The 16,234-nt window shown below is 38.1% G+C and overlaps 2 protein-coding genes across 6 annotated transcripts in view; one reads left to right on the forward strand and one right to left on the reverse strand.

Moving 5' to 3' along the window:
* The window catches only part of LOC128686496 (beta-1,3-galactosyltransferase 1), a 48,759-nt gene extending 32,818 nt beyond the window's left edge, over positions 1-15,941 (forward strand). For all 3 annotated transcript variants that reach the window (XM_053773460.2, XM_053773459.2, XM_053773458.2), the window contains one exon: positions 8,258-15,941. In XM_053773460.2, the coding sequence (XP_053629435.1) occupies positions 8,258-9,112 (855 nt within the window). In that variant the 3' untranslated portion in view covers positions 9,113-15,941. The remainder of the gene's footprint in view (positions 1-8,257) is intronic.
* Unc50 (Unc50 RNA binding protein) overlaps positions 1-16,234 on the reverse strand; it is a 254,965-nt gene that overhangs the window by 149,123 nt on the left and 89,608 nt on the right. The gene's annotated exons all lie outside the window — the stretch shown is intronic.

Here is a 16,234-nt window from a genome sequence, read left to right on the forward strand (position 1 = left end):
AGTTCTAATATTAACCCCAAACTAAAACACTTTCTTGACAGCTGCAACAGGACCCATAGATATAATGCCAGACACAAAAATTTCTATGACATTCCTCGTGTCTGGCTAAATCTCTTCAAAAGCTCAATGTACATAAAAGAGTCTAAAATTTGGAAATCCCTGTCTGAAATCTCAAGAACTGCAAACTCAACCACCATTTTCACCCGAATGACTATAAACATAAAATTCTTAATAGTACAGTGGAACCCCGGTTTTCGTCCAGTCCGGTTATCATACAATTAAATTTTTGACCACTTTTCTCGGGAAAATTTTCCCCATTTTCATACATCCACTCAGAAATTATCTGTACCAGACACATCCGCCTGCCCATGGGACGTGGCCGCTCATACGTTCGTGACTCAGTCTGCCTTTGTTACTCATTCAGTGAGAGAGGGGAGAACGTGCCTTCTTCAGCGATTAACCCTTTCAGGGTTGAAAAATTTAAAAAACAAAATAAAAATTATTTCTTATATAATAATCTTTTTTTCCAATCATAATGACACCAAAAGTATGAAATTTGATGGAAAACGTAAGAAATTATGCTCTTGTGAAGTTAGCAGTCTCAATGATATTTACGCATTGGCGATTTCGCCCACTTTGAGCCCTATTTTCGGCCAATTCCAATGTTTCAGTCTACTAAAATCATAGCTATTTCACTAGGATTCCATTTGTTCTGTCGACTGAGTACAAGAAACTGCCCATTTACTGATTTCAACTATGCAATAAAGTGGTCAGAAATTGGCAATTTGGCCTATTTCACACAAATTTCAAAAGATGCCAATTTCAAAATAGGGTCCAGAATAAACAAGACAGACATTCCTGGCACTAAAATAACATTTTTATCTGTTCATTAGTCACACATCTCTAGGCCCCTCTTATATTACTTCTGCTTTACATTTTGAATTTTTATTCTTACAAAAAATAGAAGATTTACTGTTGTGTATACAACTGCATCATTGTAAAAATGGTATAAATAATATCAGCACACTTGTGCAAGAATATCAGACTCACCAATTTACGTGTACTGGACGCATGGCATGATTTGTTTACTCTTGAACATCGGAGAAAAATTGAACATTTTCGCTACTTTACGCTCAATTTCAAGGTACTTGTCATCATGAAACCAATCAAAATTACCTCTATTTCTGTAATATATCTTCCATTCTATCAACTGAGACCAAGAAAATGAGAATACAACCATAAATACCATACGAAAATAGACTGCAAAGTTGCTGTTTTAAACCAAAAACATGGAAGTTTTTTTTTTCCTCATTATGCACTGTATGTTGCAGGATTTTTTTACTGTGCACACTGACTACAAAGACCAAGCTTTCACATCTAGGCCTACCAGCCTTTTCCCGCTTGATTTGAGGGCACTAGAATTTACGCGTACTAGTGCGTCACCAACACTGGTGCGTAAGACGTACTAGTACGTACGTCAAAAACCCTGAAAGGGTTAAGGACATTTGTGCAAAGTGGAGTGATGTGGAAAGTTTTGTGGTGAAATATCACCCTAACAAAGCTGTTGCAAGCTATGTTGTCAACATGTTCAGTGACAATGCTGTCTCCCATTTTTGGCAAATCTTAAAGACACCAGAAACAGGCCTCACTGGACAGATTTTTTGTGTGACAGGGGTCCAGTGGCTCTCAAGCTAGTCCTAGTGCCAGTAAAAGACAAAGAAGGGAAGTAACCCTGGATAGGGCTTTGATACCTGAAGCCCTCATGGAGGGGGATTCCCTTTCCAAACAATAACCTCTCCTCCTCCCTCTTCCCTCTTTGCTGTCTTCCATACACCAACAAGAATCGTCAATAAAGATAAAAGTGATGTTAAATGTTCATTTATCCATTTCATTAGTCATTTATATTTATTTCTCATTCTTTTCTGTATGTAAAACTATAGTTTTTCTCTATAAAATGTATTTTTTGTTAATATTTTTGGGTGTCTGGTATGGATTAATTGGATTTACATTATTTCTTATGGGAAATAGTACTTCAGTTTTCGTACAAATTGGTTTTCAGCCAACCTACTGTAACGGATTAAAGATGAAAACGGGTTCCACTGTGTAGTTATTGCCTAAGTAATCTTTAGTCCTAAGTTTGTCTGAAATACTCTGCCAATATAGGAGCATTTACAGAAACAGTGTATCATGCTGAGATAAAACCATTCCAATTACTAAAGTTACTAATTGTAATACAGCCTCTTCTCACTTAATGATGAAGTTCCCTTTCCAAGACCTCGTTGGTAAGTGAATTCGTCACTAAACGAGGAGCATACTATAATGGTAGCGAGTTTTGCGTCGACCACCTTTGATATTATTTTAATGTCACCTTTGCACCATTTATAACATTTCTGATAAATTTTTAAATGTTTATACAGCAGTGTATTGTATATTATAATAAACAGAATAGAGGAAATCAGCTCTAATATACATTATTTTGGTATGCACACTGGTCAGAGAGCCCATCGTGAGGAGAGGCTGTATCGTCTTTTGTTTTGTACTACCTCACTATTGTCAATCTTCTTAATGATAATATCTTTAATAAATATTAACCCTTTGACTGTTGCAACCCCAAATCCTGAAGTGTCTCCTGGTCTTGAAGATTAAAAAAAAAAAAAATTCTTTTGAACACGTTAAGATTAATTTTCTGTTTTTTCAAAGCCCCCCCCCCCAAAAAAAAAAAAAAAAAAAAAAAAAATTGTGATCAGTACTTACTGAGATACAGAGGAGTAAAGTTGGCAGAAGATGAGCAGTGTATGGCAACAGCAGCAAATGCCACTCACCCGGTAAACTTTGGTTTATTTCTATTCGAAGGTTTCTTGTTTTTTCACTTTCATTTTTTCACATAACTTATGTGGCCTCTGAGACCAAAGTATGGTGCAATGTACATACATACACTTGTTGTATACAACACAATAAGCGCACAAACATAATTATCAATATATTGTTTACAAAGCTTGTTTACACAAACAAAAAATACAAAAAATGGTTTATTACTATTGTTCTATAATATATATACAAATGTACAGTCACTGGACATGTTCGTAGAAGTTCTGCAGTTTGTGGAACTTTGAAATATGATTTCATACACAATGTTGTTTTACACTCCTCACACATAAAATGAGTGTCTCTGCATTATTGTGGGTGTTTTTTTTTTTTATGTGCATAGACAAAACACCTCATCTGAGCAGTTTTCTTGAAAGTAGTAGCAGGCAGTTGTGTTAGGCAGTTATTCTAGGTAAACGTGTCATCATTCCTTCCTACCTACCTACCTTTCTTTCTTCACTCTTTCTTTCTTCATTCTTTCCTTCCTTCCTTCTTTCTGGTTTCTATAATACATATACACATATATAGTCACTGGACACTTTCATAGAACTGCTATTATTTTCAGGAAGTTTGTACTGTGTGTGTGTGGACTTCTAAATGTGCTGAGTCAGGGTCTGGCAGCCGTCAAAATGACATATATCATTACTCACTCCCCCTACTGGCTGTCAACACAATGGGGTCCAATGCTTGCTTCCCCACCATCCTCCTAGCTAATTATATTTCTTTCACCTTCTCTTTATCCTTCTTTCTTCTTCTTTCTCCTTTCTTCTTTATCCTTCTTTCTTCTTCTTTCTCCTTTCTTCTTTATCCTTCTTTCTTCTTCTTTCTCCTCCTTTCTTCTTTCTTTCCTCTCCTTTCTACTTCTTTTTCTTTTTCTCCTTTCTCTTTCTTTTTCTTTCTATTTCTCTTCTTTCTCTTTTTTTATCTTTTCTTTCTCCTTCTTTCTTCTGGTATCCTGGGCATTGCTTTCGGTCACAAACTTCTCAAAACCATGAAATTCATCTCCACTGATACTTCCATCTGTGTTAGAGCATCACTTGGGAAGAGAAGAGTCCCAGATTTGCTGGGGAGTCACATATTTTTTACTGCTAGGCACGCTGAACAAGGACTACTGAAATGGCATTCCCACAGTGCACCACTGGCTCCCCGATTCTTTTTATAGTGCACACACTGACCATGGAGAACCATTCTCTCACATGTGGGCCTACCAGCTTTCTCCTGCTTGATTTGAAGCTGCTAGAATTTTGGCGCATTAATACGTCAAACACATTGGCTCATAAGACGTACATATACAACTGAAACAGTCAAATGGTTAAAATGTACTGTTCCATAACCTGTGTCAATATAGATTAGTCAGTAAGTATTAGGATTAGTCTGTCTGAAATTCTTAGGCATGCTAGTGGCTTTCTTTTAATTAATATTTTATAATATGTAAACCACACATTGTAATCTTTGCAGAGAAATAAGCATTTTCATTTTCATTTCATTTTCAAAATAATTATGGATAATTATTTTTACTAGGAATGTCTCAAGGCACTTGGCACATATTCTCTAGAAAGGAGAACAGAGATATCTCATAATGTATACATGGAAGACATTTGAGGGTCTGGTCTTTAATCTACTCACTACAACAGTTTACTGAAGTGAAAATCCATGGATACAGGGATTCTACTGTATGATCACAGCCCAAGAAGCTGGGCCACTATTATACCTGGAGTGGGTTTTGGGGGTCAACACCCCCACAGCCCAGTCTGAGACCAGGCATGAGGGGGGGGGGAATTACATACACTATAACTGGAAGATAAACACAGTCCATTGATAAGCACAGCATTTATTTCAGTTTAAATAACAGGGATATTTGCTTATTCGCTGTTATTCTGGTGATAAACAATGCAAACATATATCAACCCCTCACAGGTGAATTCTCTCTACCAACATTCTCCATAACATTCACTTTGCTTCCTTTAGACAAATATATGTCTTGGTCTAACTCAAAATTGCTCAAATTATACAGGTGAGGTTTTACCAAGTCTTCACCAAGTAACTTTTGAAATGTTAAATACCTTAAAACAATTCATTTACATTTTTAATACTTTTTTTTTTTTCAACAAGTCGGCCGTCTCCCACCGAGGCAGGGTGACCGAAAAAAAGAAAGAAAATTCCCAAAACCAAAATGCTTTCATCATCATTCAACACTTTCACCACACTCACACATTATCACTGTTTTTGCAGAGGTGCTCAGAATACAACAGTTTAGAAGCATATACGTATAAAGATACACAACCTATCCCTCCAAACTGCCAATATCTCAAACCCCTCCTTTAAAGTGCAGGCATTGTACTTCTCATTTCCAGGACTCAAGTCCGACTATATGAAAATAACTGGTTTCCCTGAATCCTTTCACTAAATATTACCCTGCTCACACTCCAACAGATCGTCAGGTCCCAAGTATCATTCGTCTCCATTCACTCCTATCTAACACGCTCACGCACGCTTGCTGGAAGTCCAAGCCCCTCGCCCACAAAACTTCCTTTACCCCCTCTCTCCAACCCTTTCGAGGACGACCCCTACCCCTCCTTCCTTCCCCTATAGATTTATATGCTTTCCATGTCATTCTACTTTTATCCATTCTCTCTAAATGACCAAACCACCTCAACAACCCCTCTTCTGCCCTCTGACTAATGCTTTTATTAACTCCACACCTTCTCCTAATTTCCACACTCCGAATTTTCTGCATAATATTTACACCACACATTGCCCTTAGACAGGACATCTCCACTGCCTCCAACCGTCTCCTCGCTGCTGCATTTACCACCCAAGCTTCACATCCATATAAGAGTGTTGGTACCACTATACTTTCATACATTCCCTTCTTTGCCTCCATAGATAGCGTTTTTTGACTCCACATATACCTCAACGCACCACTCACCTTTTTTCCCTCATCAATTCTATGATTAACCTCATCCTTCATAAATCCATCTGCTGACACGTCAACTCCCAAGTATCTAAAAACATTCACTTCTTCCATACTCCTCCTCCCCAATTTGATATCCAATTTTTCTTTATCTAAATCATATGATACCCTCATCACCTTACTCTTTTCTATGTTCACTTTCAACTTTCTACCTTTACACACACTCCCAAACTCATCCACTAACCTTTGCAATTTTTCTTTAGAATCTCCCATAAGCACAGTATCATCAGCAAAAAGTAACTGTGTCAATTCCCATTTTGAATTTGATTCCCCATAATTTAATCCCACCCCTCTCCCGAACACCCTAGCATTTACTTCTTTTATAACCCCATCTATAAATATATTAAACAACCATGGTGACATTACACATCCCTGTCTAAGACCTACTTTTACCGGGAAGTATTCTCCCTCTCTTCTACACACCCTAACCTGAGCCTCACTATCCTCATAAAAACTCTTAACAGCATTTAGTAACTTACCACCTATTCCATATACTTGCAACATCTGCCACATTGCTCCTCTATCCACTCTATCATATGCCTTTTCTTAATCCATAAATGCAATAAAAACTCCCCTACCTTTATCTAAATACTGTTCACATATATGCTTCAATGTAAACACTTGATCTACACATCCCCTACCCACTCTGAAGTCTCCCTGCTCATCCGCAATCCTACATTCTGTCTTACCTCTAATTCTTTCAATTATAACCCTACCGTATACTTTTCCTGGTATACTCAGTAAACTTATTCCTCTATAATTTTTACAATCTCTTTTGTCCCCTTTAATACATTCTACATAATTAAAAACTAGATCTGTGCATAACTGCTTATACATTAATGTGTTCTGGAAATATTTGTAGAGTATATTAATAAAATAAAAAATTTCCTCAAATGGTAAATAAACATATAATATAGCAAAGTCTATTGGTACAGTGCTTCACCCAACCTTAAATTCCTTCGTCACATGATCTGTTACTACAAGCATAGAGCAGACGCGTTACACATCAATACCAGGAAACAGAATGACAATGAACGAAGATATGTTATGTACTAGCACCACTGTGGCCTAAACTATGCAATTCCAACACCGGCACTGCTGTGACTACCACCATGACCCTCCAATACATGACAAGGACCCTTGTATCCTAAACAAGACCCAAGGATGTACGAGTCCACAGCATCTCCTGAAGTGGATGTGATCAAGTTTATATTTGTGAAACTGTTAGGAGTCTTCCCATATGCCTACAAGAACACAAAGGACAACACCAACAATGCTTGAGTACAACACTGCAACACTCTATCCCATACCAAGGCCAGGCACAGAAACCTGGCTACATTTTCATGAAAATGACATGATTAAACACAGGAGCTTGTAATTATCAACAAAGAAAATAACACCACAAATATATAACCCACACATAGGAATATGACACTTATGATGATGTTACGGCCCGACTTGGACCATTAACAACATAATACAAAAATGTGGTAGAGTGTACTGACTGGTGACTCCCACAGTACATCTCATCTTGCCACCAGGCCCATGGCCTGGTGGCAAAAGCTCTCGCTTCACACGCTGGGGGTCTGGGTTCAATTTCCTGCATGGGTGGAAACATTGGATGTGTTTCCTTTCACCGGTTGTCCATGTTCAGCCATCAGTAAAAGCAGGTACCTGGGTGTTAGCTGACTGGTGTGGGTCGCATCCTGGGACGAAATTGACCTAACAAGCGGTTTTCTATAGTAGTGTGTCATTGATGTCAGCTAGGCCTGTATACCTTGTACATGTACTCGTAGAAACAAAAATATTATTATTAAAGGTAACCTAGCATGGGCCAACAAGTCTCTGTAGTGGAACTATTCCCCTAACACATTGACCTATGCTAGACAGGTTCTACTCCATCCAACTCTTCTCACTCATACTGTCCAGCTTATCTTTGTTAACTACCTACCCCAGATGCCCAATATATGTTTGAATTTTTCTTGTTATTCTATGTACTTGATAAAAACCACTTGTGGGTGAAACACTGTACCAATAAAGACCACCTGTGGATGAAATACTGTACCAATAAAGACCACCTGTGGCTGAAACACTGTACCAATAAAGACCACCTGTGGATGAAACACTGTACCAATAAAGACCATCTGTGGATGAAACACTACCAATAAAGACCACCTGTGGATAAAACACTGTACTAATAAAAACCACCCATGGATGAAATACTGTACCAATAAAGAGCACTTGTGGATGAAACACTATACCGATAAAGACTACTGGATTAAGTGTGTATTTATTATTTCTATTAACTGCCTTAACCCAAGCCCATTGCATACATATGTGTATATGTTATTTGTGTTTACTTTAATCTACACATAATTAATAACAATACATAACATGTCTTTTGTTTTTTTTTGTCAGGAGAAGGTGAGAGTTGAAGCGCAAGAGTATGGAGACATTGCACAAGACCTGAGTTTCTACGACTCTTACTCCAATCTCACTCTTAAGACACTCAGTCTTCTCAGTTGGTCACAACACTTTTGCACTCATGCCACTTACATTCTAAAAATTGACGAAGACATTTTCCTTAACGTACACAAATTATACAACTTAACAATGTGTGTCACTGAGGCAAGAAAAACTATGTATACAAAAAAGAAGAAAGACAAGCCATTCAGTTCTGGTCAGCTGGGAGGAGTCAGCACTCATCAGTCTTTCTTGGAAGCATTGACAGATAACTCATGTGATGCCTTAACACCAAGTAAATACATTAATTATTTTATCAATTCCCAAACTCATGAATACGAATCGTATATGTTCGGAGGTTACTTGTACAATGGAGTGAAAGCCGAGAGGAACCCTCAGTCAAAGTGGTATTTAGATCCTATGTTATATTCTAATGATATTTTGCCACCATTCTTGTCTGGCACTTCTTATATTATTACCTCAAACCTCATCCCTCATCTGCTAGAAGAAGCAAAATTCACATCACTAATACAGCTGGAAGATGTTTACATCTCAGGACTTGTAGGCAACAACAGACTAAAGATCAAACTAAGTCACTTGGAGGGATGGACTCAATTCCGTCCTTGGTGGGATGACCCATGCATTTACCGTGAGCTCCTCACCTCGCATGGTTTCTCTCCACCCGAGCTGCTTAGTGTCTTTCAGGCTGTTAATAATTTAAGTCATACTGCCTGTGATAGCTTTTTACTGAATGTTATGAAAACCTTCACTTTATTTGTATCCTCTATTTTCCCCAGGGTACCATCCTAATACAGTGGACCCCCGGTTCGCGATGCTATCTGTATCCAATAAATCTGGTAGCTGATGCATTATATCGCCAAAATTTTGCCTCGGTTCCCGTTACAAAACCCGATATGCGATGCGATTCATACGAGATGTGTCCACGTGTGTCCTGAACTGCCCCGTGTGTGCCAGTGTTTACAAGCCAGCCAGTGTGCGCGCATCTAAGGATACATTCGGTACATTCCATATTATCACTGTTTTTGGTGCTTGTTTCTGCAAAATAAGTCACCATGGGCCCCAAGAAAGCTTCTAGTGCCAACCCTGTGGTAAAAAGGGTAAGAATTAGTATGGAAATTAAGAAAGATTTTGAAGGGTTTGGGGCTAACCCTGAGAAGCCTATGCCAATTGTGGAATCCATTGTGCCTACTTCAAAGATTAAGGAAATGTGTGCAAAGTGGGTTGAACTGCAAACCTTTATGGATGAAAATCACCCTAACACAGCTATTGCAAGCCGTGCTGGTGACTATTACAGTGACAATGTTGTGACCCATTTTAGACAAATCTTAAAGGAATGGGAGGTACAGAGCTCTTTGGACAGATATATTGTGTGACAGAAGTCCAGTGACTCTGAAGCTGGTCCTAGTGGCATTAAAAGAAGAAGGGAAGTAACCCCAGAAAAGGACTTGCTACCTCAAGTCCTAATGGAGGGGGATTCCCCTTCTAAACAATAGGTTCAACACTCTCCCCTCCTCCCATCCCATCAATCATCACCAGATCTTCATTAAAGGTAAGTGTCAATTATTCTATTGTTATTGTAATTATTCTATTGCATTAAACTTAATATTTCATGTGGTAAAAGTTTTTTTTTTTTCATACTTTTGGGTGTCTTGCATGGATTAATTTGATTTCCATTATTTCTTATGGGGAAAATTTATTCGCTTTCCGATAATTTTGGTTTACGATAGTTCTCAGGAACGGATTAATATCGTGAACCGGGGTCCACTGTACTGCACCCAGTTCTACAAGGAAAAGCATATGTACTTATTGAAAAAAATTACTACATTTGGGCAAAACAAAGATAAACCCAAAAAATATTGAGTAACTGTGCAGAACTAAACAGGGACATACACTATAAAAGAAAAAAGGTTGATTTAATGGATTCAAATGCAGAGTACCGATGTGAAAGACGGCTAAATTATGTTTCGACAGCCCTATTATGTCCAGCTCTTGAAGGAGGATCTTGAGTGAAGGAAGGCATTAGAGACGTACAAAGATCTCATTTAGTTTGTTACTATGCAACATTAGTTTAGTTTGATATGTTTATTATGCACCCCATACCCATCCTGTGGGCGGTAGTCAAAATATTATAGAGGTACATAATGGGTCCAGGGACTGGACCCCAAAGCTTTGATAGCTGAACTCCAGGTAGATCTGATCACAATCATGACCAAGTTACAAAGGTAATGAATCATCTACACGTCTACACATGGTCACAATCATAATAAACAAATTACAAAGTAATGAACCATTCACACGTCCACACCCGGTCACAACTGTAATGAGTTTTTCGTGCAAATATTAATTGGGTCACATACAAACACATGAATGCAATCTGCAATTTTGCAATGTGAGAGCAAAATTCAGAATACGTATATCAATCTGTCCATTTCCAAATAATATTCTCATGAGAATTCTGCACTTGGTATTATTTTGCACTAAGAGTAAAAATTACAAAACATAAATAACGTTAGTGGCTTGCGTGCTTTCATGTGTGCAACATGCGATTCGATGTGTTTCATTAGTATTTGCATATTTAACCCTTAAACTGTCCAAACATACATCTACGTTTTCTCATGTAACGCTCTGAATGTAGATCTAGCTTCGATTTAACATGCTTTCTTATGTAAAAAAAAAAAATCTATGTTCGGAGCGCTACACGAGCAAACGTAGATCTACGTTTAGACAGTTTAAGGGTTAACAGAGCAAGAAAGTACAGCCTCTCCTCATTTAGTGATGTACTCATTTACCAACAATTCAGACTTATGAAGGGCTCTCTGACCAGTATGCATACCTAAATAATGTACAGTGGACCCCCAGATTACATCGTCATTGGAATAGTACGTAATATTCAGAGTAAGTAACGCTTTTTTGTCAAAATACTGGCTCGGTGATCGTCACTGAACTTGATATAAGTCATTCGTCTGGAACGTGTCCACGCGGCCTGAGCGGCCCTGACACTCTATGTGCAGCCAATGTGCCATTGTTTATCAGCCAGTGAGGACGATCCCACGTGTTCATACAATATATTTTGTATTATTCCATTCTTTTTAGTGCTTGCAACTGCTAAATAAGCCACCCAAACAAAGTTCCTAGTGCTAGCCAGCCCTTTGGTAAAGGACTGAGAGAGAGGGGAGAATGTGCCTTTTTTAGTGATTCTGCAATATGTACAATACTAAAGCAGCAGGAGTCGATAAAGGCTATAATGCCAGCCAGTGATAAAGTGTGGCATTAACAATGTAACAAGTAAGTTAAGCGATTAATCGATAGACAAAGGACAGCATGAAACTGACTCCTCCATTGTTGCTGGAGGTATAGTGGACCCTCACCTAACGATATTAATCTGTTCCTGAGAGCTTATCGTTAGACGAAATTATCGTTAGCCGAATTAATTTTCCCCATGAGAAATAATGGAAATCCAATTAATTCGTTCCAGACAGCCAAAAGTATTAATTTTTTTTTTTTCATGAAATATACATTTCCCTACAAAGAAAACAATGAGACATGCACAAAAACTATATAAATAAATGTTAAAATGACACTTACCTTTATTGAAGAGTACTGATGATGATGAGACACTGTTTTTCTTGAACATTCTGGGATTTTCAGAGTGATACATGAGTAAAGGCTTCACTTTGCAATCCCCACTAGCATTACTGCAAAACAAGAAAGTAAGCCTGTCTTTCATAGGTTTGTGTCCTGGGAGTGCCTTTTCCTCCTGAGTAATGTAGGTCCTGTTTGGCATTTTCTTCCAGAACAGGCCTGTTTTGTTGCAATTGAACACTTGCTGGGGTTGGAATTTTTCAGCTTCGCCATGCCTTATCACACTGTGTATGCCACTACGATTCTTAAATCTCTCAAACCAACCTTTGCTGGCCTTAAATTCACCAATATGAGCACTAGTTCCAGGCATTTTTTCCTGTTCACCTGGCCGTTAGTCGGCTGGTGTGGGTCGCATCCTGGGGAACAAGATTAAGGACCCCATTGGAAATAAGATAGACAGTCCTAGATGACTCACTGACTTTCTTGGGTTATCCTGGGTGGCTAACCTTCTGGGGGTTAATTGTTTCTCAGTAATTGTTTCTCATTAAGCCACACCAACAACAGTTTCTCCACATCTTTGAGTAGTACAGCTGACAGTGGTACAACAGCAGCTGACCGTGGTACGATAGTATTTCAATAGTATTTCTCACCCTTTTTACCACAGGGTTGGCACTAGAAGCTTTCTTTGGGCCCATGGTGGCTTATTTAGCAGTTACAAGCACTATAAACAATGGGATAATACAAAATGTATCGAATATATGCATGAAACCGGCCACCCTGGCTTGTAAACAATGATAGCAGGGCAGCTGAGGCGCTGAGGCTGGACGGACAGGTTTAGGACAAATCATGTTGGGTGAGTTTTTTATTGTTCGGCGGGCCAAAATTTTTACGCTCAAACGCTTCGTTAGGCGAATTTAACGTTATGCGATGCATTCATTAGGCAAGGGTCCACTGTATATTGGGATACTGACTAACACCGCCACCTCTGCTGCCTCTTGCTGTCGCCTTCACCACCACTATGTGAGGCTTATCTTTCAGTGGCCCTTACACCCAACAACAAACAACACACCACCACTCGTGACATTCTTAATGCCATATTTTATTCATTCTAGAGTATATATCATGTTTCTATGTTATTAATATTGTTTATTATGTCATATAGATAAATTGTGCTAGAGAAATAAACTGCAGAGCTGATATCAGTGTCACACTGAAGGACTATCTTGTCCTGCTTCCCAACACAATTCCTAACATACGCCAAAAACAGACCTCTCTGGAACACTTTTTTGAGCGACAGGGGTCCAGTGACTCTCAAGCTGGAACTAGTGGCATTAAAAAACAAAGAAGGGAAGTAACCCAGGATAAGGGCTTGGTACCTGAAGTGTTTATGGAAGGGGATTCCCCTTCCAAACAATTGTAAACTACTCCATCCTCTCCCCTCCTCCTGTCTTCCATACATCACCATGTCTTCAATAAAGGTAAGTGTGACATTATTATTATTTTATTCTTTATGTATCATTGTTTTCTGTGTAGGTAAATGTTTATTTCATGTAGAAAACATTTTTTAATACTTTTGGGTGTCTGAAACGGATTAATTGGACTTCCATTATTTCTTATGGGGAAAATTAATTTGGAATTTGTCAGATTCGGGTTTAGTCACTCTCTCTGGAACAGATTAATTACGAAAACTGGGGGTCCACTGTATATTAAAGCTGATTTCCTCTATTCTTATTATTACAATATACAGTACACTGCTGCTTAAACATTCAAAAATATACCAGAAATGTTATGAATGGTGCAAAGGTGACATTAAAACAATATCAAAGATGAATGACACGAACCCACTACCATTATAGTATGATCCTCACTTAGCAACAAATTTATTTACCGATGTTGTCTTAGGAACAGAACTCCGTCGTTAAGTGGAGAGAGGCTGTAAAACAAATCATCAATTAACACGGGATTACTGTACTGTGAGTGTATATAAACTTGCAGTACTGTATTATGAGTGTATACATGAACTAACTTGTTCTTATTGTTACAGTGACAGTTGAAGAACTTTTTCAGGTTATATTATTACTAAATTGTCAGTCTTTATTGTTAATAAGCCATTAATGTTCACATTTTACATCATTTTTCACTAATTATCTTTTTTCCATGCAAAACTAGCACTTAAAGGTCAGATAATATGACATAGATTCCAATTCAAAGTTTATTTCCATATGAAGGAGGGGTGTTAATGTTGCAGCTTAAAAACTGTAGTGTAAAGCACCCTTCTGGCAAGACAGTGATGGAGTGAATGATGGTGAAAGTTTTTCTTTTTCGGGCCACCCTGCCTTGGTGGGAATCGGCCAGTGTGATAATAAATAAATAATAAATTGTTTATAAAGAAATGTATGCAAAAAAGCCCATGGTTATGCAGAGCATTTCAGGCAAGCTTAACCTATTAAGACAACAAGGGCAATAAATATTACATGTATTTTTTTTTTCAACGAACTGGCCATATGCCACCCAGTCAAGGAGACTTTAAAAGAAAATTGAAAGTTTTTCTTTTTAAATTTAGTAATTTATACAGAAGGGGTTAATAGCCCCTTGCTCCCAGCATTTTAGTCACCTCTTACGACATGCATGAATTATGGAGGAAGAATTCTTTTCCACCACCCCGTGGAGATACAGTAGGGCCACACTTATACAGCAGGTTAGGCTCCAGGCTACTGCCAGAAAGCAGTATAAATGCATATAAATGCATATAAATGCCAGATAACAAGTTTACATTAACATATATTAAGTTAGCAATAGAATTAGGCATTAAAAACAATAAAAAGTAAAATACACACACACAGTACACCCATTACTTACCTTAAAATATTTGTAGTCTTAACCCTTAAATGGTCCAAACATATATATACGTTCTCTCACGTAGTGCCCCAAACGTATATATACGTTTTCTTTGTTATTCATTCAACATTGTCACAATAAGCCTGAGTCACCTAGACATGAGAGAATGGGTGTGCGCACTCACTGTGCGCCATATTAAAATAATTGGGGATGCCTGGTTACCATGTGCTCTTTCCTATTAAAAAAAATGATTCTTTTTCCTCAAAAAATTTGGGGCGCTACGCGAGAGAACGTATATATACGTTTGGACCGTTTAAGGGTTAATGTTGGGCAAAAGGTGAGTTTTATTTGCAGAAAGTCAGGTTTGGGAGGTATGGTAGCCAGCCAGGTAAGCCCACCCCACCCACACGTAATATACTACGACATTTAATTCAAGTGCCCCAGAGCGATAAAATACATATACAGTACATTCATTAATTACTTTAAAATATTTGTAGTCTTAATGTAGGGTGAGAGGTGAGTTTTATTTGAAGGAAGTCAGGTGGTAGCCAGCTAGGGCAGCGCTCCCCGCCCCACCCCACCCACATGTAAACAAACCAGGCAAACGCGTCTGGTTTTCGTCACTTTATATTGTGTACAAGTTGTCTCCATGTTGATACAGTGAATATCAAAATGTTATACAATACCGACAGGTTGGCAGGTAAGACACATAGCCTAACTGTTACCTATGCGTCTTACCTACCACGCTGGTACAGTAGAAAAAATAAAGAGAAACACTCTCATTCTCCTGTAACACCATTTTTAGAAGAAATGACGCTCTGAGTGAAGGCATATGACAGGAATAATTTTCTAGTTACCCCCGGTAATATTACAGTGACACATTTTCTCTGATGTTAGACTACAAGTAGCCTAGCTACCACAAGTCTTACAAGTCACCTGGCTACTACATCTCATATTTATGTTAATTTATTTTACTGTGGGGTGTATTTATCATGTTTATATGCTACCTAGCATGTTTATTATATAATTTTGAAAAAAATATCATAGGTGGACTAATGAAAATGTCTATATTAACATAATAAGACATTTAATACACCCAAGAGATTACATATTATGTCAAGAGACCTGGAAAACCCTATCAGAAATACTAGGAACAAAAAAGATAACATGAAATAGCGAAATTGAATTAACAAAACCAGATGAACCCCAATTCCCACCAACTGAAACAGCAAACAGACTCAATGATTTCTTCTCCACTATAGGAAAAAACCTTGCCAATAAATTCCCAAGCTCAGATACCCCACCCAATGACTACCTCAATGGCAACTACCCGAACACACTGTTCCTAGCTCCGACTAACCCAACTGAAGTCTCCCTTATTATAAACAAACTAAAAAACAAGACAGGAGATTTAAATACCTTACCACCCATTATATACAAAAAAGTGTCACAGGTGCTATCACCAATCATTGCAACACTCTTTAACAAATC

The sequence above is a fragment of the Cherax quadricarinatus genome, chromosome 17 (genome assembly GCF_038502225.1).
Source record: "Cherax quadricarinatus isolate ZL_2023a chromosome 17, ASM3850222v1, whole genome shotgun sequence".
Taxonomy (NCBI): Eukaryota; Metazoa; Arthropoda; class Malacostraca; order Decapoda; family Parastacidae; genus Cherax; species Cherax quadricarinatus.